The sequence below is a fragment of the Chroicocephalus ridibundus genome, chromosome 1 (assembly GCF_963924245.1).
Source record: "Chroicocephalus ridibundus chromosome 1, bChrRid1.1, whole genome shotgun sequence".
NCBI lineage: Eukaryota > Metazoa > Chordata > Aves > Charadriiformes > Laridae > Chroicocephalus > Chroicocephalus ridibundus.
In genome coordinates this window covers 178,595,843-178,620,050 of record NC_086284.1, presented here as the reverse complement: position 1 = coordinate 178,620,050, position 24,208 = coordinate 178,595,843, and the positions used below count along the sequence as shown (strand labels likewise).

Sequence of the window (24,208 nt, the reverse complement as noted above, 5' to 3'; positions counted from 1 at the left end):
GCAAGTTGCTGCTGTCCTCAGCCACCCCGGCTGACGAATGCTGCTACCTCTGAGTAAGGACACCCAATCCCCTCATGAATCCTTTCCTGAACCACCATGGCTTTCAGCCCAGGACACTGACGACTCATGTTACCTTAGAACAGAGGGCTGAAGCCCACAGTCGTTCAGGATCTGACCCACTGAGAGATCTGGTGGCTCTGCCTTCCAGGACAGCAATGTCTCTCAAGAGAATGAGGCAAAAGGTTGGGAGAAAAACCAGGTTTAGTCACTCAGGCTTTATTTATATCCACACAACTGTCAGAGCCTTGAAATATCATCCCAGAAGCCATGACTGCAGCTACAGGAGTCACTATATTGACCAAATTCACTATCTTTGATTTCCAGTACCAATGCTGCATATTTAATATCCTCCTAAATGTGCTTGCTCTGAGAGCATTTTCAGATCAATTATATTTTTAAAGACAAATTCCATGGAGCTGTTTGGGCAGAATGAAACAAACCAACTGTCCCCATTTTCCCACCAACTGTGGCTTTCACTGAGGAGAAATGACTTGGAATGTCTTCATAAAAACTGGCTCTAGTTTGACTTTAGGTATCATCTTCTGCCCAGCATAGGGGAAGAGCTGATCGTCATCAGTTTACATATTTTTCTCTAAGTTGTTAAACTGAGCATTCTGGGGCATCAGAACCTATCATAACTGCAAGAAGCTATGAAAGGAAACCCAGTAATGGTGTCGTGATCCTGTCCCAGCTACAGTCATACACAACAGAGGCACCTCTCTTCAAAAAGAAAAGTGGTTCTACCAACATAGCTTTTTTTTCACAGTTTTGTTCACATTGGATGGATAAAGGTGATTTGTGAATGCGTCCCCCCTGTTATTGAAAGTGACTCACCTGAATTTTCCCTCTGTTTTTTTCCTGTTATGCTGAGAGAAGATCTAGTGAGGAGGAGTTTCTAAAAATGTTACGGACCTACAGCTTGGGATTAAAAAGAAATTACTAAAGCAAGTTGCACTGTTGCTGCTAGGCTTGCCTTCCAATAGCCACACCAGAAATGGGAGACACCGATGGAAGTGCAGCATATGAGGTGTGCTGTCATAGCTTGGGGAGTGAGCTTCAGCCAGGCAGATGTTAGGACAATGAAGAGATGCTGGCCCCCACAGAGAAGAAAAACCTATGCAGCCTGTAAGGAAGGGCATTTTTCTGAGCCCAGCGCATACTTAAACACTCAGGACTATGGTAATGCTGCAGCACTTTGCCTTGCAGAAACACAGAATCACAGAATTGCTGAGGTTGGAAAGGACCTTTCAGATCATCGAGTCCAACCATCAACGTAACTCTGACAAAACCATCACTAAACCATATCTCTAGGCACTATGTCTACCTGTCTTTTAAATACCTCCAGGGATGGTGCCTCAACTGCTTCCCTGGGCAGCCTGTTCCAATGCTTAAGCCTTTCAGTATAAAAATTTTTCCTAATATACAGTCTAAACCTTCCCTGGCCCAACTTGAGGCTGTTTCCTCTTGTCCTATCACCTGTTACTTGAGAGAAGAGACGGACCCCTACCTTTCTACAACCTCCTTTCAGGTAGTTGTAGAGAGCCAAAAGGTCTCCCCTCAGCCTCCTTTTCTCCAGGCTAAACAACCCCAGTTCCCCCAGCCCCTCCTCATAAGACTCGTTCTCCAGACCCCTCACCAGCTTCATTGCCCTTCTCTGGACACGCTCCAGCACCTCAATGTCTTTCTTGTGGTGAGGTGCCCAAAACTGGACACAGTATTCAAGGTGGGGCCTCACCAGTGCTGAGTACAGGGGGATGATCACTTCCCTAGTCCTACTCACCACGATGTTCCTGATACAGGCTAGGATGCTGTTGGCCTTCTCGGCCACCTGGGCACACTGCTGGCTCATATTCAGCCTGCTGTCTACCAACACCCCCAGATCCTTTTGTGCCGGGCAGCTTTCCAGCCATGCTTATGGAAATGCTTCCAAGAACCAGAAGCAGGAAAAGACTGGAGGAGAGGCCACCTGGGGGGCGCTGCACCCACAGGCTTTTGGTCACCCAAATTGGTCCAAACTGTATGAGAAGAGGGTGCTCTCCATCCAGGAGTGAACGCAGAGAGAAAGTATAGACTTGGATAAGCCCAAGAAGACCAACATGTTTTATACGTTCATTTTGGTACGTGCATCTAGATGGAGGGGTGTCATTTCCACTACAGAAAACATAAGGCTCAAACAGTAACGTAATTAGAAAATGGAGTGTAGATAGCAAACAATAAAGATAATTACTTATCCTGATCACAGCCCCTCTGCACAGATATTCAGAGAACAGGAACATGATGTGGCTTCCCCAGGTACTTTAGCCCCTGAGAGTGAAGCTAGTTTTTTGGGAAAAGGAAAATTTCAGAGAGGCCTTAATGTGGTGGGAAATCCATCTCATGATGTTTTAATTAGATTAGGATTAATGAAAACTATGCGTGAAAAGTGAAGAACAAACACAGCTCCTCCAGTGATATTCATTCTTGCAGCATTAGGTAGGGTATTTTTGACTTAGCACCTATTTTTGTGCTAAGACATTCCAATATTTTCACTTAAAGTTTTGGCCTGCCATGAGTGCAAATACTTCACTTTAGTTGCAGTATTTTAATATTTTACCTTTGCAACCTTTTAATTGCAAAGGTAAACATTGTTTAATTGCATTTTTAGTGGTTTTAAGTGCTAACACCATAATAAAAAACTATTACTAAGACATGCATGTTGAATGTTTTTCATTTCACTGTCACATTTCACAGTTTAGTGGAAGGCAGGAGCTAAAATAGCTGCACAGTCATCTCTACTACGGAACCATGTGGATGGATGTGTAGTCTATAAATATGGCTCGTCTCTTGTCCAAGTTACATTTTTCTTCATTAGAAAGGGTAAAATTCATGCTGCAGAATAGAGAATCATAAGACTTTTTGCTACTTACTTCCCAGTTAAGCTGTGTTTTGGTTCACCTGAAAATTAAAAGGTGTCTAGACCTCGCGTCTTTTTTCAGTGACCAATGTCAAGCAAAATGAAGGGAAGAAAATCAGTGTGTCTGTGGTGTAATTGTGTTTTCCTTAAGTCAGACAAGAATCTAAAATCGTTTTCCAGGGCATGCCGCGTTTAGCCAATATTATAGACCCGTCCCTATCGCATGCCTAGTTATGAGCACTGGATAAAATCTCTTTGGTCGATAGGGAAAACACTTCACACATCCACCATTGGCCACTCAATGCAGCCACACAGAAGAGCATTTTCTGCCATTGATCAACAATAATTCCTGGCATTTACAAGGCATCTTTAATCCCAGAGCCTTAAATTGCTCTGCAAGGATAATAAATTCTCAGAGTACCCCTCCGAATTAGGTGGCATAGCATTTGATTTACAAATTAGCGAAGTAAAATGTAGAGGAGTAAGATAATTGTCCGAGGTCAGATAGTGAATTTTTGGCAGAGTCCAGAAAAAAAAATCTAACCTTACAGCCTTTCAGATTTGTGGAAAATAGGTGTAAACTTTGTTACCAAAGCAGATTATTAGGTTTGTATCTGCTGTTCACTTCGCGCAGACATTAACCTGTCTGTGATGACAACGTAAGCCAGTGAAGAACCGTGTTTCCAAGCAATCGTGTTACGGATTAGGAGAGGACAGGGAACAATTGAAGCGTGGAAAACTTTTTTAACTTCTGAATTGCCGCTAGCTTCTGCTAATGCAGAGACACCTGAGCACGTTCCCGTATTCTAGTTCTGCTCTTGGTGGCAATAGGGACACTCGGTTCCGAAGAAGGATAATAATGGGCTGCACATGAACTACATACACAGATGAGGGCTCAAGTGTAACGGCAAAAATTCTCTGTACAGATGTCTCCGAGAACAGAATTGGTTCCAAAACGTGTAGACCTGTGAAGAACAAGGTATAAATACCCAGACAGGTGTCAGGGTATGCATTTGCCATCCAGTTCAGAGCCAGGGGACGAAGCCTATCTTCTTCAGGCTTGCAAGGAAAAATAATCTGCATAGTAAAAATACTATAAAGATTTTTGGTTATTTGATCACCCCCACTTTTATTATAAATACACGAGAAGAACTGTCATGATTGATCGGATTTCTATTTCTGGGGTTAGCAGGGGGTTGAAAACCCTCCTCTTCAGGCAAATCAGATTGCAAATTATACCTAAGCCCTGGTACATTTAATAATATACACAGTTAAAAAAAGATCCTCTCCTGTATACTCTGTGTCTTGTTCTACTCTTTTAGCACTTCAGTACCTTATGGTTTCATGTCTGTGCTTTTAAACCTGTTTCACACCCCCAGATTCTAAATCCTGTGTCATTCTTCTTCTTGACGATTTTATATTTAAATATATTTATACAGCAAAAAGATATTTATGGTTTAACATTTTAACAATGCTGTAGTCAGATTTTATTAGCGCTTCTCTGTTACATTTTGCATGAGATAGGAAAGAGTAATGAAGAGAATATCATTGTGGGGTTTTAGGCTTATGAGCTTAATGTATTATGATACAACAAAATGTATTATCTAAAGGTCCCTTTTCACAAAGGCAAATGAGAGCACCATAGATACAACAATATAAAGCAGCAGTCAAACCAGCGATAACATTTTGTAATCGCAAAAACCTTTTTTTTATAAAAATGTAATTAATCAAAAAAAGTTTGAAATAAAGAGCTTTAGGATTCCTGATTTTGGCTGTGTGTGTATTACACAACTTGTAAGAACAGAAATGACAAACCAAACCGAACTAAACCTATTTTCCCGCACGATGTAATTTGACTGACGAATCTGCAGCAGAAAGCTTGGCCATCTGGACAGTGCGTGATGGCATGTAAGAAATCACCGGTTCAGTTGGGTACAAACGGTTGGAAAGAAACCCTTCCAGACGTCCTCAGAAATGTCAGGGGGTTTCATTCTCAGAGCTGAGAGTGAAAACCTTGTAAAAACTCCTTTGATGCTCCTTACCCTGCTCTCTTTGCTACCTAGCAGGCATGAAGACAAATTTCAAAGAGAACTGGACAGACATTACTTAGCCTGGAACCAAATCAACACTAAACGTACAGAGGAGCTCTCCTTTTGCTTTCATTCCAAATTATAATGAGCTTAATTACGCTGAAATACCTCCCAAAACCTAAATTATACTAAATACTCATTTCAGGAGTGATGATACTGGTATGTCCCAGAAGTAACACACTTCTCCAGACAGACAACATAGCAAAAATTTTGCTTTCTCTTCGGCTGGCAGCTGCCTGCCCCCGAGCAGCCGCTCTGGGGCCCGGCGAGCCCGCAGGCCCCAGCTCGAAGGGGACAGGCCCCGTCAGGCTGGGCTACCCAGCAGAGCGGGCACCGGCCGGCGGTGTGACGGCAGACGGGCAGAAGATGGCAGCGCTCTCTCCCGGAGATCCGGCAAATCAGCCCTGAGGGATCCGGGGGACGAAGGCAGCCGCCCCGCCGTCGCCCTCCGCTTTGAAATCCGCCCGCAGACTCAATCCCCGCGCTCGGAGGCCCGTTAGCACCCGTCGCGCCGCTCCCAGCGGAGGCGGGTCCCCGGCACCGCCCTTCCCGAAGCCGCCGGGGAGCGACTGGGCTCCTGCGGCCGCCGGCGGAGGCGGCGAAGGAGCCGGGTGTCCGTCCCTCCCCTCCCCTCCCCGGATCCCACCGGGTTCCCCCCCCAACACCGCCTCCCCTCAGCGCGGCGCGAGCCGCCTCACGGCGGCGCGCGCCCCCGTCCGGGGGCGGTGCGGGAGCGCGCGCCTTACCCGGCATGCAGCGGGCGGAGGGCTCGCACCAAGATGGCGGCGCCTCTGGAGGAGTACGAGAAAGAAGCGGGCTGCGTCCCCATCCTGCACCCGGAGGTGAGGGCGCCCCGCCGGGTGCAGGCCGGCCTCCGGCGCGGCGGGGACGGTGCCCGGCTGCGGGAGGAGGAGGGGGTGAGGCGAGCGGGAGGTGCGCGCGGAGAGCGGGAGGTGCGCTGCCGCCACCGCCCCCCCGCTGCCGGCCGGGGTGGGCAGGGCCGGGCCGGGCCGCGGCAGGGAGGCGGCCGGGCGGGGAGGAGGGCAGGGTACGCCGCGGGGCGTCTCGTGGCGCCGGCCCCGGCGGGTCCGGCCCGGCCCCGGCTGGGGGGGACGGGGTGAGTCAGGCGGTGGGGGCGCTCCCGACCTCCCCAGCTCGCCGCCCCCCGGGGCGGCACCGCGGCACCGGCGTCCCTGAGCAGCAACGCTGGGTGCTCGGCCGGGCTCGGTACCCGCCCCCGGGGGGAGGCTGCGGCCCGGCAGCCCGGGGGAAGGCGGTGTGGGGAAGGAGGAATTAATGTTTCCTCTTGCGTTTTGCTGGCTCTGGTCGGGGGGTCGGGCCTGGTCCCATCCATCCCGGCGAACCGTGGGGGGCGTGGGGTTTATTTTGAAAGCAAACGGTCTGTCCCAATGTGCGGGCCAGGCGGTATGAGGAGTGTTTACAGGTGACATGTAGAGGTCATTTCATGTCATATTTTTACCCTTCTTTTGTGCCACCCGCCTTTGTCAACAGCATGTGTGCATTCTCGAGGGCTAGTATAATTGTTTTGAAACGTATTTTAAACAGTTTACAAAATCTTTTGCGTGTGGACTTGTCACCTGATACGTTAAGGATTGTAAGAAATGATTTCTTTAGCGTACAAAAAAGATCAGTGCATATGCCAGGCTCCGGTTTTTGCTAAACAGATGGCACTCTTTTTCCTTAAACAACAGCTTAAAGACACTTTAAGTTTTCTTGATGACTGAAGAGGCTCTATAGGCCTCTAGTACTCATTCTTCTCTGCCTCTCCAAACTGTGCTCGCTTATGACTTTTAAAACAGAACTCTCTCTTCTGAAGGTTAAGTAGGAAAGCAATGCACCCCAAATAAGTGTCTTGATTATTTTTTTGATTTTTTTTTAAGTGATATGTGAAGACTGATGCTACGTGTTTCTTCAGACTAACTCAAGAAGTACCCTTATTTGCAGTGTCTGATGATGTGTTTCAGAAGTGACAGGAGTTTTCAGTAATGATTCAGACTGTTGGTTATTAGTGTTCTTTGAAAGAAAATGTTCTTAACTTCTGGAAACTTTAGATGGGCAGTCTAAAACTGTAAAATGGAATCAAAAGCATCTACAGGCTGTTAGAAAGCCATTGTGTTTTAAAGATTGAAGGTTAGTATTTGTCAAATTAACTTTGAGTAATTATTATATAGTGAACAAAAATGTATCAATTTAAATTGGTGACTTTCACTAGTTAAGTAATCTGTTAGAATTTTATACTGTTCTTTGGTGTATAAAGTTGACTGTGCATACAAAAGATGGGGAAGGAAGTAAGTTAATATATATTTTTTGCTGTAACACCAACCTGAATCTTTTAATATCCAATAAATATCACTTCTCTAACTAGTCTTGGGGTTTTTTATTGGATTTTTTTCTGGAAATGCTCAGTATCTGACTATGTCTTATTCACAGGGTAGTATTTACATGGATTTCAGTGGGTGTTCCCTTAGTCCTTAAAATGCCTTTGTGCAGATAATCTTTAAAAGAGAAGGATGTTTTCAGTGTTGGTGGTGAGACTGGCTGTTAAAAGAGCATTTCTGGAGTGTCTGTTAAAAGCTTGAGGATTCCCTACTGTAGCAGAGCTGTATTGTCACAGACCTGCCCACTGAACAGTGTAGTGCATTTGTGTTCAGTCATTTCTGAAGGTCAGGGGCCTTAATGCTCAGTGATTTCTACTTTTTAAGAAAATAACACCGTGTCCTTATGTAAGTAGTGATGTTGGAGCATATAATCAGTTCTTACATTTGTATACATGTAAAACTGATGCTTTTTATAGGACTGTCAAAATCTTTCCCAGTTTCTTATGTTTTATGCTACTGTTAACTGTATCATGCATCTTTAAAAAAGATTTTTTTCCTGTGCCTTTCTTCTTAAATGAGGCTTTTGCTACTTATGGTATTTTTGTTTTGACTAATTTGGATTACTTTCAAAGTTTTTTAAGGGGCTTTTTTGGAAGGGAAGTGTTTGGTTTTTTCTATGGGCTCTATGGCTTTTCATTTTGCCGTAAGGTATTATGAACACTGTATTAATGTTGTAGGACAGATAGTTTTGGGAATAGTGAAAAATTGCTGATATATTGGAGTGCTGGAAGATCTATTTATTTATTTGTGAAAGGCTCAGCTTAGTGAGTCAAGTAATTTTGGTAAGAAGAGGTAGAAAGACTGCTGAAAATGTGAGTGCTCTGGGAAATTGATGATGGGACTGCTTTTGGTGGGGTTTGTGTGGTATCTTGCTGACTGAGTTCATGGGCCTCCCTCTTTCCCGCATGAAAACAAGACGAACTTATATAATAGGCTCTTGTTTCAAAGGATATCTATTCTTTCTTCTTATCACAAGTTCGGTTTAGTGTATGACAGCGTAGATCCCATGGTTTTCTACTAGTATTGTTGTAAGATTACTGGTGGAACATCAAAGTGTATAAATATCACTTTAGTGGTGAAGTACAACAAATAACATCAATTGCTCATGTAATACTTGTAGAATGATTTTATAGTATGTACTAAATGGATGGAGAACTGCAGGTTAACTGATATATCTTGGAACTACTTGCTAGAGAGAATTATTCCTGAGTGTCATTGTTCCTGAAAGTCTTAGAGGAGTTAATCTACTGGACTTGAGACTTTTTTTCATGAATGTTTGAGAGTAATAACAACATGGTCATTAATAAAACTTGCAGATGAACAAGATGGATAGGTACTAAGCAGGGAGGACAGAACAACTGTACAAAACTGTCCAGAATTAATGTAAAGTTATGCTAGTAAAACAAAGGGGACCTTAGCGCAGCTATATGCAAAGTAATGCGCTGAAGATAAGGAACATGGGCATGGGGTTGTATCCTGAAATTTATTGAGTAGTAGGATATAAATATGAAAAAGCAGTTCAACAGAAGTTCCCAGTATAATGCTTTGATTAGAAAATATGTAATATATTCCTTGATATTTTTTTTAAAGGTGGTTTGCTGGTTAGTAACAAGGAGATGATTTTTGGCTGAGCATGTGGTAATACTAAGGATGAAGTTATGTCTTTAAAAGTCATTGAAAAGTGTGGAAAAAAAGAGTTAAAAATTATTTTAATAATGCCGTACAGTGAAAGGCTTGAAAAAACTCTGTTCACATTATCAAAAGAACCTTTTTTTGCCTCATGCAAATACTTTCTTACTGAGATGCAGTGCTTTTTTCAGTTTATACTTAACAAGATCCAGTGGCTGGAAAGTAAGCTGAATGGGATCAAATTGAAAGGTACAAATGGTAAATGGTGAGGGTGAGTAATCAGTGTAACAAAGAAAGAAGGTCAATGGTGGATTATTCAGCTCTTGATGCCTTCAGATTGAATTTGAATGTTTTTCGAGAGACCAAATGCAACCTTTTGAATTGTGCACATGGATAACTGGGTGGTGTCTCAAATCTGTGAATACAGAGGAGTGTAAACTATGTTGGGGTGACTGATTCTGTGAGTGATGTACCACCTTCTTCATGTATGTGAATTCTTCAACAGGATTGTGAAGTGCACGGATGACTTTTGGCATTAAAGGGAGTCCTCTGGGTGTAGATCTTGGGGTGGAAGTGGCATTGGCTGGCCTACAGCGTGATATGGTTGTCTCCATTATAAGAGATGCAGAGCGCTCTGAGATGGCACAGTAACACTGGACTGAGAAGTCCCTGTTAGTTTGTTTCCTTCTCCCATAGTTCAGGTTTCTGGTGACAGTTACAATGGCAAGCCCTGCTTCCATTTATTCAGTGTAGGCCTATTATGGGAATGCTGCTCATACTGTTTGTGCTTGTTATCCTTCAACTAAATGTCTGGGTTTAAATTCCTTGGATCTTCTAAACAAGAACCACTTCCGTGCTGTTCTGGGGTAGGTGTTGATAGGCTTGGATGTTTTATTTCGAAATCCAAGAACGGGGAGGGGAGTCTTTAGGAGGAAATGGATTTTGTTTGTATAGCTCCTTTTTCTTTGGAAAACATTCTCGGTGTGTGGCCTAATATGGCCTGAACTGCCAAAGGTATTTCAGCTGTATCTCTTCCTAAATGGTAAGAACTAGTACTGGGGAGGAAGCTCTGTTTTGTTACTACTTTGTAGTGCATTCACTGATGTCGTTAGGTTTTGTAGGATATGTTTGAGAGAGATGGAAATTATTGGTTATTACAGATCTCTTTTGGCAATGGAAGAGTCTTGGCTGTGGAAGCTGGGGTTTTGGTTATGGTGTTTTTGTTTTGTTTTCATTTTGTTTTTTTTTGCTTACTCTAAAGTTAGAGCAAAATCTTCCTGCAAAGTTGGAAGAAAATTTTAAGAGTTATGGGCTCTGGCAGAAATTATCCCAGCTGGAAGCCTTCATTTTTATCTTTGTTTCTCTTCCTGGTGTTCAATTTGTAACTACCTGGGGAGTTAGAAGCACAGTATCTCCTTGTGTTCCTTGGTGGCGGTGTGAAGAAAACAGGTAAACTTATTGTAGATGTCTTTGGCTCTAATTTCTTCTATTTAAAATATCAGTGAAAGGCCTGATTTTACAGGCTGACTCTGTTCCCTGTGGGATTCTGTTGATATTGTTGAGGTTGTATTGGGGTACAGATTGCTCTCAATTGTCCTGTAGAGGTACAGGACTTACTCTGTAGTTTTGTCAGGATCACTCCAGGGGCTAAGCTTACATTTGTGCGCTTATTCAAAGATCAGTTATTGCTTAAGGAGGAGGATAGAACCATAAAGTTACAAATTAGAAAGCTTAATACTGAAAGTTGAGTCTTGCTTCGTGCATCATGGTTAGCTTCATAGTTTGAGGCCAGAGGGGACTGCAGATTTAATGAAACCTTCTGATGTAGGCATTGAGGGTTTTTTAATAAATTCTTCTTATAGCCAGCATACTACTTATAAAGTAAAAAAGAAAATAAGCAAAATCCTACCATAAGAGATAACATTGTATAGCTGGGCAAATTGCCCCCAAATTTAATTTCTCTGTTTAAGACTTAAACCTGTTTCTAGTCTGAATTTAATTTGTTTCTGTTCATTACATCTTGAGAGATATCTATCCAAATATAGGTCTGTCTGTACTTATTTAATATGCTGATGATTATCAGGTCCCTACACTGGTGTTTATGGTCTGCAGTGCTACTGACCTGTTTGAGTCTTTCGTTAAGATATGTTCTTTCATTCTTTCAGTGTTTTCATGGCATTGCTCTGAGGACAATAGCTGTCGTAGTAGTGAACTTGAGAACAGAGCACTGTTCTAACCAGGGCCAGTTGCAGTAGTAGTAAGTTCCACATTCTTAGCCGGCATTCCCCATTTGTGTAGACCATTGTACTGGTCTTATTGGGAACTGCATCATGCTGGAAGTGTGTGCCCAGATGATTATCCACCTCCAAGTCTCTTCAGTGCTTTCTGGATAGTTTCCTGGATGGGTCTTCATTTTAGGTATGACTTTGCTTTTGTTGGTATAACCTTATTCTGGCTTGTCCCAACCTTCCTGAACTGATATAAGCTAAGTTGTATTAGAAATAGAGAATTACTTATCCCCCCTCTTCCCCTCACTGTAAAACTTACCTCTAACAGTTGTTTACTTCTAGGTTGCAGACAACCATGAAATAGGGTGGGGTCGACATGCAAACTCTGTCGGATGCTTGGTGTCCTGTCAATAGTATTTTCATATTAGTGCTCTCTTGAGGTTTTGAAAATGTGAGCTACTGAAAAGAGCAAGAGACATTTTTTGACCAACATAGTCCTTAACTAGGATGGTATGTATTATAGTCACAAAATGAATCATAAGAATAAAGCTTGTACAACTCTAGTTTTTAACACATGCAAGATAGACCACATTAACTTTCTTTATATTCTAATTTCTTAATCAAAATATCAGACAATATTAAATCAAACACTTTGGACATTAACTGTGTTTGATCATTACTACTTCTTTATCGACTAAAAGTGCTGGGTTTATTTTTCTGTGAAACAGTGGTACTTAATGTTACTAGTCTTTGCTTTTTTGTTGATTCTATATCAAACCTAGAAAAGCCAGCAATAACTTAAAAAGATAAAAGATAACATGGGTTATAAAAGGTTATCCAGATCATTGGAGTTTCTTCAGGCTTAATGAAAAAAACCCCAGTATTTACGTCTTTTGGACTGTATGGTGGACCTAAACAGCCTGTACTTTAAAGAAGCTTAATATTATTTGCTGTTATATTAGAAAGCATTTTATCATGGCAACAGGATGTGATTTAAATTTCCTGGCTTTTTCCTCAGCTGTTTTTGTTCTGCATTTATAGAACATCTTCAAATTTTGTGGTTTTGTATTTTTAGTGACAGTTTATCATTCTTACATTGTAATCTTGACAACTTTTGACTGTTTCGTGTGTTAGAAAGCTGGTTGCCCTTCTAGGGATAGGGATGTCTTGTATCCTTTTGCTTGCCTTTCAGTTTTCCGTACTTTTCTAATTTGTCATGCTCATCGTCAATAATTCTCTTGCCATTTTTACCAGATTTCTTTTTTTACAGTTCTCACTTCCCTTGTGAACTATGCATTTTTTCACCACTCTGGGCTTTTTCTCTGTGGTAACATTGTGGCTTCTCGGGCATCTAGTAAAACACTTAAAAATAGATTTCAACTATTTACAGTTTTTCTTCTACATATTTTCTTCGATCTGGGCAGTAATTGATTTTTTTTTTTTAACGTTCTGGAACAGGCCATCTTAAAGCATGAGTGGTGAATGTCTGGTTTGACCTAAATTTGCATTGACTCAGTTTGCCTGTTAAGTACAGGCTTTATTTCTCTTAGATTTCATAGAATGTTAGTCTTCGAACAGTATTCGTTCACTGTGTTTACCTGTTTGCTCAGGGAAGTAATGAGAAATAATAAATGTGGAAGAGGGTTGCATTTTAACTTTACAGAATCCAGTTTATGGAATTAAAGAGGAAAATGTTTGTTTGCTGTTTGCTTGAAAACTAGATAATACTGTCATTGATACTGATGTGTTTAGATGGGAGCGCCCTCAGTAATTGATACTTCAGTGTGCACACTGTCCTCTGCTGCTTTTCAAAGACAGTATGAGATAAAGATTTGACTTTTGTAACATCTCTCTGAGAGAAAGAGGAGTCAGTTACAAATGAGCCTGTAGAATAAAGTCAAAAGCTTCTTCTGAAGTGAGAGGAGTCTGGCTGAATTGAACCCTCAGGCCTGTCATGCCCAGTACATGGTGTAACATTAGACTACTATTTGTCTGGTGCAATTTTGAAATATAGCAATTTCTTCCTACGCTTGTAGGATGCCCTGAGGTTTGTAGAAGTGTCATCTTGATTGTCTCTGTAAGGGGGAATTACCAAAAATGGAGGGTAGTGGGAATGCTGTGGTCAGAGCTTGGAAGGCTGCTCAAGACCAGGGGAAGATGAAGATGGCTCAAGAAGGAGGGAACACAGTAGCAAGAGAGGGAGGATATCAGAGTGTGCTTGAAAACAGTTGTATTGCTGGCTTTGAAGGATGTGGTTTTGTGATTGAGTTTAAGCTGCTCTAAAGCCACGGTGGAAGCCAGATACAGTCCCTTACCCTTCCTGGCATCAACTCTTGCAATTGTGTGGCTAGTAGGTGAATTGGGATACTTCTGGCTTTGTGCATCTGTGACCTGGTCTAATTAAAACCATTCCTGCACTGTTGTGAGTGCTGGTGAGAAATAATGGAGAATGTGCAGCCAGGACCATGAGTGTGACCATCCATTCTGATGACAGAATGGTTTTAGCTTAACTTAAGCTGATTGTGAAACTCACTTTTAAACACTTCCAGCTGCACGCGTCTGCCAGTGATGCTTGTCTGGTCCCAGTATGAGACAGTTCAGGGAAGTAAATCAGTAGAAAATTCATCCCATACAAAAAAATTATGCATAACTTTCTGCCATTTCACTAAACCTACTCATTGTATGATCAAATGCACTACAGTACTGACAGAAGGTAGAGGCTGAGCCGGTGTGATCAGTTTGGAAGTTAGATAGGAATTACTAGTTAGAAGTTGAGTGGGACTGTTTGTAACTGTCAGACCACAGATTTACTAAGCTGTCTTTATGCTGCAGAAAATTGACTTATCAGCATGACTACAGGTTCATTTTGTGCCCTTCCTCGTTGTGGTACATGAACCAGCCTGTGTTTATCATAAGTGGGAATGAGAGTTTGCTTAGTTGCCTATTGGTTTGAAGCTCCATTTGCCAGTCCAAGGTGTGGTAGGAATGGTGAATTGAAATTTTTCATGAGAACTGAAGTGCAGCTTGTACTACCTTTCTCTTTTTGTGTATGTACCAAGGAGAAAAGGGGGTCCATAGCTAGACTGACTGCTGATTCTGTCATGTGTACTTGACAGTGCTCTAATTCTTGATGTAAATTTTTCACTGTTCCTCAGAGACGAGTTAGCTATAAACTCACTAAACAGCATAATTTCCATTTGAGTGTAGCTTTGGCAAATGCTGAATAAAGCAGAACCTTCAGTGTAACTTTTTTTTTTTGAATATGTGATATTTCCAGGTTTGAAAATTTAATGAAGAATCTTGATCTTTGAAAAAGAATTTTCAGATTGTCCTTTTCTGGAAATTTAAAGAGTGTTGTTTTGTGGCTTTTTCCCCTCCAAGTAGCTGAGGAGCAGGATTGAGCTAGATACATGCTTAAATTCATTTTTGAAGTTTAGCATTTTACAAGAGTGAAATGCATAGTTGGCTTTAAGTTACTGTCATGATGACTGACTACTAATGCTAGTTCTCAGGGATTTTTTTTTTTTTAATGTTTAGAGGTCTGCAAGCTCATATACTCTGAGACCTAGACCTGTTTAAATCACTTGAAGGAAAAAAAAAAAAAAGGTTTTATTTTTGTTGAAATCCTGAGATTTTTGGCTAAGAACACAATGCAACTCTCCTTGAAAAGAAAGCCAAAAAAGAAATATCTACATGTTAATGTAAGTTGCTGACTAAACCAAAACTTCAAACCATAGTATTTTAAGCTTTTACATTTTTTAACCTTTACAAATGCTAGTAATCACAGCTGTTTTAAATAACGCTAGTGGCGCTGTGTGCAAACATGAGGCCTTCTGAAAAGCCTTCTTATGAAGCTATTACTTCCTAAAGTATGACACTGTTCAATTTAGGAGCATCTGTAAGTAAATGACTAGCAAGCAGTCAATTGGTTGTAGACACTTGCTTTGAAGAAGCAAAATTTACTCGTTAACCAGCTGTGCTTTAAATCACATGATCTATGACCTCTGCATAGAGTGGTTGGATTAAGGGCTCTAGTTGAGCATCTCTAACTCATTGTTATGTAAAAAAAAAATTAGATCCTCATTGGAGAGTATGTGGGATTATTCTCTCGGTGTGATGGCTGAGTGAGTGTTGCTTGTGGGTGGAATTCTGTATCAGCAAAAGGACTACTTTATCATGTTTGAGATGAGCCTTTTCTCAATCTATTCTGCTGCTTTTTAAAGAAAGCATTGTCAATTTAAAGTGTAACTTGCTTTAAAAAAAAATAATCAGAGTATTAAGTACAGCTTTTCTCCTGTTGTGTATGTATTCTATAATTCTCCAGGGATTTTCATAAATGCATGTTTTCTACTGGTGTGTCAAGAAACCGTGCAAATAGGCCAAAAATTTAGGAGGGAAACCAAACTTCACAGTATGTAGTCAGATAGGAGTGACGGAATTGTCATTGAATGGAAGGCTGGTTTTTTGTCATGTCATACTTATTTTGTGTAATTTAATGCTATAATAGGGGGCAGGGGGAATCCCATCATAAATTATAAGGGTCCATGTAAGGTGAGTCTGATAGCATATATTTGCAAGCCCAACACTGAACTGTTTTTTTTTTTTGATATATAGTGTGCCCAGTTAATATTTAAAAAAAAAAAAAGTGGTATTGCACATTTTTTTCATGGAGAATATAATCTGCTTTCAGTGGAGTTTTTCTGTCTAAACTGAAGGTGTACGTGCATCATCCCAGTTCAGACAATCTAACTATAGCTGCTGAAGGCTCTGGCTCCTCAAACTGATGAACCTATATGGCCCTGAAGAATTCTTTTTTTCCCCTGGCTAGGACTTCATGGGATTCTGTGATCAGACTGCTCGCACTTGATGACAGTCAACAGTTAGATTAGCTGTTACTGGTTTCACCCTAAATTTTACTGCTGTTTTTGGAGAAGAAAAAGCTACTCTTCTTAGGCCTGTAAAGAATTAAATGTGATTCTCTCTAAAGTTAAGACACGATCACTTTAACCTCTGTTTCTGTGACTTTCTGTGTTGCAGAATTAGGTGAAGGGGTAGGGGAGTTATAAACTTTAGAAGAGGAACTTCCATTAAAAATGTTAAAATAAATACCAGCAGTATCTTTTTTTTTTAGGAATGCAATGAATTGATTTACTTGTACTTATTTTGTGATCATTTTTCTATTAATGCTAGTGCATAAGTGGCTAGTATTTATGTATATATAAACTAATGTGGGTGTTTATAATATGCAAACTGCTATAAATAAATTTTTATAGATTCTTGCACTTTTTTAAAAGTAGGAGGAAAACTGGGAAAGCTTACTAAAAAGCACTATATACTAACAAATGAAGAACAGAGAAGTTGAACACAGAAATGTGGGGGAAGGAATTCTTTAATATTAACTTCCAATAGTCCCTGTTAAATATAATACACATACACGAGGATTATTTTATTATTTACCTTCCCTGAAATAGTTGCAGTCACTTCCAATTTTATCATGATTCTTTCAACTGCAGCCAGATACAGAAATAGTATAGTCATCAATAAAAAAACCAATAATTATGATTTCTTCTGTTTTCTTTAAGAAACAAAGGCAATAGTAAGCAATGTTTTATGGAAGGTAATGCTTTTACTTCTACATTTTTATTTTAGAACTTGTTAATATTTTCTCTTCAAGTGTCAATAATCTTGGTCACCATTCAGAATATGAGTGTCTGATTTTGATCGTGGTATCGCTTCCTTGCAGCAATATTGCATAACGTTAAAGGAAAAGCAGTCCTAGCCATCTGTTAGTGCCTACCAGAGCCATGTGTAGCAGCTGTAAGCAGCAGTATTTTCCTCCCTTCCTTATGTCCATGCAGGCATAGTGACCTGTTCGTATCCTCCTGCTATATATAATTGTGAATCATGAAATTGCTATCTCAGAATAATTCAGTTTTGGTCATCTTATTCTTTCATGCATAACTTCATAATTTTTGTTTTCCTATAAATACTGTTTTCATAATTCTCCTTAAGCTTATTTCATTTTGGCTTTTTTATTGGAAAAGATTAAAAGATTTGAGTACTGAGGGGAAATGAGCATAACTTGTGCATTTGGTTATGAGGAGAACGGATTGGGAATGCCGGTGTTGTTAATGTTCATTCTTGGGAGCTGTGCTTACTTTTTTTCCTTCTCCCCTGCACCACTTCTTTTTCATTTGGAGTAATTTTTCATATTTTGCTTTATCTTCTCTTTCCCCATCTTATTGGTCTTATTTTCCAGAGGAGGTTCCTTTTTGTCCTCTACTGTGTTGTTTCTTTTTTTCCAAAATGCCCCCCCCCCCTTTTTTTTTAAGCCTTATTCTCACTTTTCTGAGTTTTTTCCTACCTGCATTACTTACGCATCTGTGCAAGCAGTCTGCACATTTTGTGGCTAATGAGTAATGGCGAACTAGTCACGGATGCATATGAGTGATTACAGCACTGTCAAAGGATAGTCACTGAAGTGGGAAGCTCATCTAGAAAGAGTGACCCATAGTAGTAATTGGGGAACCAAATTTGATTTTTATAAATAAGTAAAATGCGTCTCTCTTGCAACCTTCTAAACCAACCAAGTCTACCAGTTTCTAAAAGTAGCTTCATTTTCTTCATCCTGTCAGCCTGACTTCCTTGAATATTTAGAAGCTGGAGTCTGTTGTTCCATGATTATTTAGTCAAATTAACAATTGGCAGCTGCCAAAATATTCCTGCTACCTTCTCTTTATTTGGTTTCCCTCTACCAGTGGCTCTGGAGCCCATCTTTGCGTGGGAGAAAAAAGATTCAACTTGCTGTCCTAGTAAAAGAACTAGGTTTTTCTATTTCTTGTTTAATTTTTTTCCCCTCTAATGGACTGAGTGGGCTTGCTGTGACCACAGCTTCGAGTACCAAAGCTTGCTTGAGTCAGGCAGCAGGAGCAAGAGCCAAGAGCAGTGGGGGACAGTGGGTAGAGAAATGACCTTTCTCTTTTAGTAATGGTAAACTACTAATTTGTCTCAAGTTATGCTTGGAAATGGCTGCTTGAAACAGGATGAAGCAAGTAGAGATTTAGTGTTTGCAACCTGCCTGTTGTAGATCAGTGAAATCAGGCCTCTGCTCTACTCCCTTCCATTTAGTTTTCCTGACTTTCAGCTGGGGAAGCGCCATTGTCAGTAGAGATCAAAATACCAAAAAATAACTGTGTTTGTATTTCAGTTTCTTTGAATTAGCTCTTAGTGGTTTTTAACAGTGGATCATCATTGTAAACTGAGATTTTCCTGGAATAAATATTTTCATCATAAAAGGAAAAATATTTTAACACTTAGGAATATTGTTGAAGCCATTTGTGAATGTGGTATATGTTCTAGGCTCAAAATGTTATGTTGTTACTTTATTATCAATCTGTCGTATGTTTAAAAAAAAATCATAGTAGTTTCAAGAATTTTTAACTGTTTTCTTAAAATTTGTGGGAGGGCATATGAATTTAGAGGAGATTAATTCTTTCCTATTTTAGGTGGGAACCTCAAAGCCAAATGGTGACAATGAAACTGACAATACACGAACTTCTGTGAAAGGCATGATGTAAACATGATATAACTCATTATTTTTTCACTCTTTTTGTGCTTATTGCTGTTGCTTTAATAATGGTGGACAAGTAAGCAGAGCTTTTTCTTCAGTCCAACAGGTTGGAGGAAGTTATCTGTACTTTGTGCATTTTAATGTTCTGTTAAACTCCCAAAATAGATGCTGTCTGGATGTTGTACTTGTGATTTCTTTCTAGCTTAGCTGCTGATGCAGAATGACTGACGCTGGCCAAACTCAGCCCCGATGTGACATGTCTGTGGTTGTTCCCTCCAGGGCCAAAGGGGATGTGTGATGCACAGGCAGCTGAGCTCAGGTAGCCTGCTGCTGGCTTAGAGCTGTGCCTGCACGTATTACGGCAGCGTTTGATGATTGTGGCTCTGTTGAAGGAATTATATTTGGTAGCAATGCATATAGAGAGAGACCGTGTTTAATATCTACAGCTTTTCAAATAGCAGTCTTTTAAATTGCTAAGCTAAGCATTTAAAAATATAAAACTTATCAAAGAAGGTGGTAGAAAAGTTAAGTGTTTGCTAGTTCTTAAGCTTTGTCATGGCGTTGTTCTAAGCCAAGTCTTTTACATAGTTTATAACGGGTGAATATGTGCAATCATGTATGGGCTTATGAGGAGTTTTGGTGTCTATATTGACTGAGCTGAAATCCCTGCATATTTAGGCTTAGCTTTTTCACTTTTAAATCTTGCATTGTCTTACTGCTGAGTCCTTGTTGCTGCAAACTTTATAGTTTTAATACGCTGTTGCAGTCCTTGAAACTGAGGAATTACTTACTGTAATGGCACTTGAATATCTTGTCAATTTTCAGGTTATGTTTGCAACAATGTAGTGTACTCAAATTAAACAACCACCATACTCAGTTTTTCTGATTCTTACTTTACAAGTAACTAGAGACACGTGGCAGAACTTGACCACTGGCTGGGTAGATACGAGGAAGAATTTCTTTACTCTTTTCTCACTTGAGAAACAGATGCTTCAGAAAACATTTATTTTTCTGTATTGTAGTATCAGAAATTATAGTTTTCAGTTACAGAACTTTTTTTTTCCCTTTAGAAAGGACATAGTTAGAGCTTCCTTATGAGTTTTAAGAATGTGCTTTTGGGGTTTAGAGCTGTGTGTTGGATAACTAAGGAGAGCTTTACAGTTCAGTTTGAAGTGACTGTATTGATAGGAGCAAATACATGTCAGGCATAACGTTGTACTAGTTCAGCTTGAAGTAGTTTGAAATCTGATTATTTCTGTTTTTTTTCCATTGGTGTATATATAGCCTCTGTAAAAGCAGAGGTAGCTAGCAGTTAAGTTCTGTTGACTAGATATTGGTTTATCACAAGCCATGGCATCTGGGAAGGTTAATTGTGTTTTAATGTAACAATTTTAGTTTCCTGGCAAGTTGATGTTTAATCAAACTAGTAGGCTTTGTAAGCAGAGACCTAAATAGCCAAATTGTTCTCTGAAAAACCTAAGGCTGATAATAGGGACTGCAAAATCAAAAGCTGAAGGTTCAAGGAAAGTGTTTGTTAGCTGAGTTCTGTAGACTCTGAGATGGCACCTTGAGCAGATATCTGTTTTGGATTCACTTGTTGTAGGCCTTTTAATGGTCTCCTATTGCAGGCTATCAATTGATCTTCTGTTTGCTGTTAACAATAACACTAAAGAACCAGTATTAATCCTGATACTAATATAAGACATACAAGAATTATACTCAGCCAATTCTATCAGTAGGAAGCTGTGGACAGTAAATGTCGGACACTGCGAGCGCAACAGCTTCAGGAGGAAGGGGAAGGGCTCAGGAGTCCGGCATCGGGGCAAGGAGTTTCTCTGGACTGCTGCCATCAAGGGAGAGAGAAACTATGCAGCAAACTTTCCAATTTATATAGAATGTGGTGTACATGGTATGAAGTAATCCTGTTGGCCAGCCTGGGTCAAATGCCCAGGTCTCGCTCCTCCCCATCCCTGCACCTGGCGAGGCTTGAAAACACTGAGACATTGAAACCCGCATAGCCTAGCTGGCTATAAAATAAATATTTTCACAGATTAAGACACTAGAGTCTTCTAAAAGTGCAGTTTTCCCGAGCATCAGAAGAGAAATTAGTCCTGTGTTGCTCAACCCAGGACAGCAATATAGGGTTCACTTTAAGTTTATATTTATCGTGACTCTTTATGTTAAACAAATGGATCATAACTGCTAATGTATGTACTGGGGGGAACTGTGAGAGAACTGTTTCTTCCTTACACATTTTGTGTCAGGCAGTCATATTTGCCATCACTTCAGATCTAACTTTTTATTAATATAACAAAACTTGAAAGTTTCAGCATAAAAAGAGTAGTTCAGAGTCATTATCAGTACAAAAGGAGATTAAAAATTATATATATCTTTTTAAAGTTAAGGGTACTGTCATTACCTTCAAGTCCATAGTAAAAGTAGTACATAAGCTGTAGGAGGGGGCTAAGCAGAATCATCTCTCACTCTTTTGAATTTACATGGTTAATAACTAATACTTAAGACTCTGCTGTATTCCCATAAACCTTTTTTGCGAAAGCATTAGTATCCTAAGACTGTGGTTTCATGGTCAGTTTAGGCTGACATAAATTTACACTGCTCGTAAATGGGCAGCTCTCTTGACTGGCTTGTGTGGGCTCAAGGGAACAGAAGCCTGGTTTGTGTGCTTGGAGCGGTCAGGAAAATGCAGTTTAGGAGAAACAGTGTTCCCTGGTAAATTAACATCTGCTTGAAAAATAACCCAGGTTTCTCAGTTTGCTTTTAATAATTGTTGGGTAACAAGAAGAGGGATTCTTTCCCCTTCCAGCAGCTGGAACTGGAACTACTATCTCCGCATCAAGGTGCCCCAGGACAGTGAATTTCTTTTGTTCTGGCCTCCACCTACTTGACTTACCCTTTAGCTTTTCAGGGTCTGAGCATTACAATTTGATATGTAATAGTGTGCTGTGATTGTGTGGTGTAATAACAGGTGAACAGAAATGGTATAAATCCTGCTTTTTTTCCTAATACGATGGAAAAGAAAAAAAATCACATGGGACAAAATAATTTAATTTAGCCTTCTCTTATATTTTACTTTTTTAAAAGAAAAATTATGTCCTTTGGTATCTTTTTCAGCATCTTTACTCCAGATAACACCCTGGCTTATCTAGTAGCTGGGGGGGGGGGAAGGTTTAGTTAAGCTGTTGCTTTCTTCAAATACAGAGCAAAGCTATGTTTCTGCGTAGTAAGAGAATTGATTGTAATGTGCAATTTGGATGACAGCAGATGCCGTTACGCTTTTAGGTTGTCTCTCCTGTAGAGATGGCAACAGAGCAGCCTTCCTGCTGGGCTGGCAATACTTAATTGGTTAATCTAGTTAGTTTTTCAGCCTTAGAAAGAAAAATGGAGTGCCACAAAATAATATTGTGGTCAAGATGAGATGTATTCTGCTGATCATTTAGGTATGGAACTGAAAAATTTATTTTTCTGAAGAAAAGTCTATGCATAAGAATAAATATTTTGAAAATGAAGACTTTTTGCTGCACTAGTTCTCAGTGTTACTATGTTATGTTTTTAAAGCTCTAAATGCTTGAGTTTCTTGGAAGATTTTAGTGTATAAGATGTCATAAATATTTTAACTATATAAATGACTATAATAATTTAGTACAGTTTAGTAATACAAAACGTACTTAATGCATTAGGATTTCTCTTCATTTGGCTTTTTTTCCTGTCTGAAATAGGTACATTGTATGTAATAAACACAAACTTGCTCAACTGAAGTTAGTTTTGAAATTAATACTGAGAGTTTTGGGATCTTTTCAACTAGACTACCTTCTTGCTAGTTTACTCTGAGCTTATAACTGGTATGAGTTTTTAGACTTCTGCTTAAGTGATGCTTCAGTACGTTGAAATCTGGAAACAGATATTTTAAATGTGGTTTTCAGACTTAAATCTTCTTTTTTTTACCTTTCTAAAAGAGATAGATAATGCATGTAATAATTTTAGGGTAAAAATACTTTGAAATAATTTTAATGAGAAAAATTTGTAATGACTGATTTGATTACCAGCATCTAGTTATTGGTAAGGCATTGTGTTTATACAGCTGAGGCGAGTAAACTCCAGATTCAGAGAGTCAGACTGGAGTCTACTTGCCTGCATGCAAGCTCAGTACTTGAACTCCCATGGCAGTCAACAGAGAGCTGGTTAATGTTGTCATGGGAAGCTAGAAAACACTTTGGCTGACTAGCCACAGCTGGACAAAGTAAGAACTTCTCATTGTGATGAACAGCTCCTTCTGTAGAAATTGTTGCACAGCTGAGAGAACGTAAGAAATGGGGAGACCTGCGCTCATCTTGGCAATAGGAAGTCTCCCTAGCCTTCATATGTCCCTAAGTCACTTATGCTAGTGGGGCAGCATATGCCTCTTGGGAGAGAAGGTGGTGGGAATTTGTGACTGTGAATCCCTGTTAAGGTTAGGTGTGTTATATCATGTTCGTCTTGACTCAGGATATCTGTATTTCAAAAAAAAATCTGTAAAAATCTGTCTAGTATAATAATCAAAAAGTTGATTACTCATTTTAATAACTAAGTGGAAGTTGGAATCTTAATTAAACACCTTTCAGAAGGTGTTTAAAAATGTTTCCAGGTATAGATTAAAGAAATAAAATTTCTGCTCATGGAACTATGTGTTGAGGAAAACTGAGTAAAAGTAAATAGCACTTTTTAATAAAGTCAATTGAAATGCATTTTTAGAACTTTCATAGAGCTTACTTCTCTTTTTGCTTCGCTATTGCGGTTCTCACAGTCTTTTTATGTAGCTATGCTGAATTGGATGGTTTATATGCAGAGGCAATCAGCTGTAGTATTTGTAACAAATCGAAAGTTGTCTAGAAGCTGCATAAAATTCATCGTTCAATTTCAACTTGCTGAGCTGACTTTTCACATGCATGCAGTTTCTAAAGAAAAATGCTATGTTGCTGCCCTAGTGATCTGTCAATACAGTGTTTATCCCTCATCAAAAGAATTAAGTTTGTAAGGAGCTGTATCTGGTGAAGAATGTGTCATGGTCATGTCATTTATTTTTGAGACCCATAGGTTAAACGTACATAGATTGTCTCTGAAACTGGGACTGCAGTTGAAGAATCAATGAAGTATCAGTAGCTTCTGGTCATTGGTTTTAATCGTTCCCAGTTATTTTCTAGAAGGTACTTGACTGTGCTATTTGAAGTATAACATTTATTTGTAGTAGCAGAGTGAAACTTTGTCGGTTCATGGCCGATAGTTTTTTTTTTTTTTTTAGCTATGCTATATTGCATTTGTTAAAAAAACCCACAAAACAACCA

General features: G+C 39.9%; 1 protein-coding gene across 1 annotated transcript in view; it reads left to right on the top strand.

The window, feature by feature from the left end:
• Positions 1-5,720: 5,720 nt before the first annotated feature.
• ZDHHC17 (zinc finger DHHC-type palmitoyltransferase 17) overlaps positions 5,721-24,208 on the top strand; it is an 83,483-nt gene continuing 64,995 nt past the window's right edge. The window contains exon 1 of the mRNA XM_063322887.1: positions 5,721-5,885. Coding sequence (XP_063178957.1) covers positions 5,823-5,885 — 63 coding nt within the window. The 5' untranslated portion in view covers positions 5,721-5,822. The remainder of the gene's footprint in view (positions 5,886-24,208) is intronic.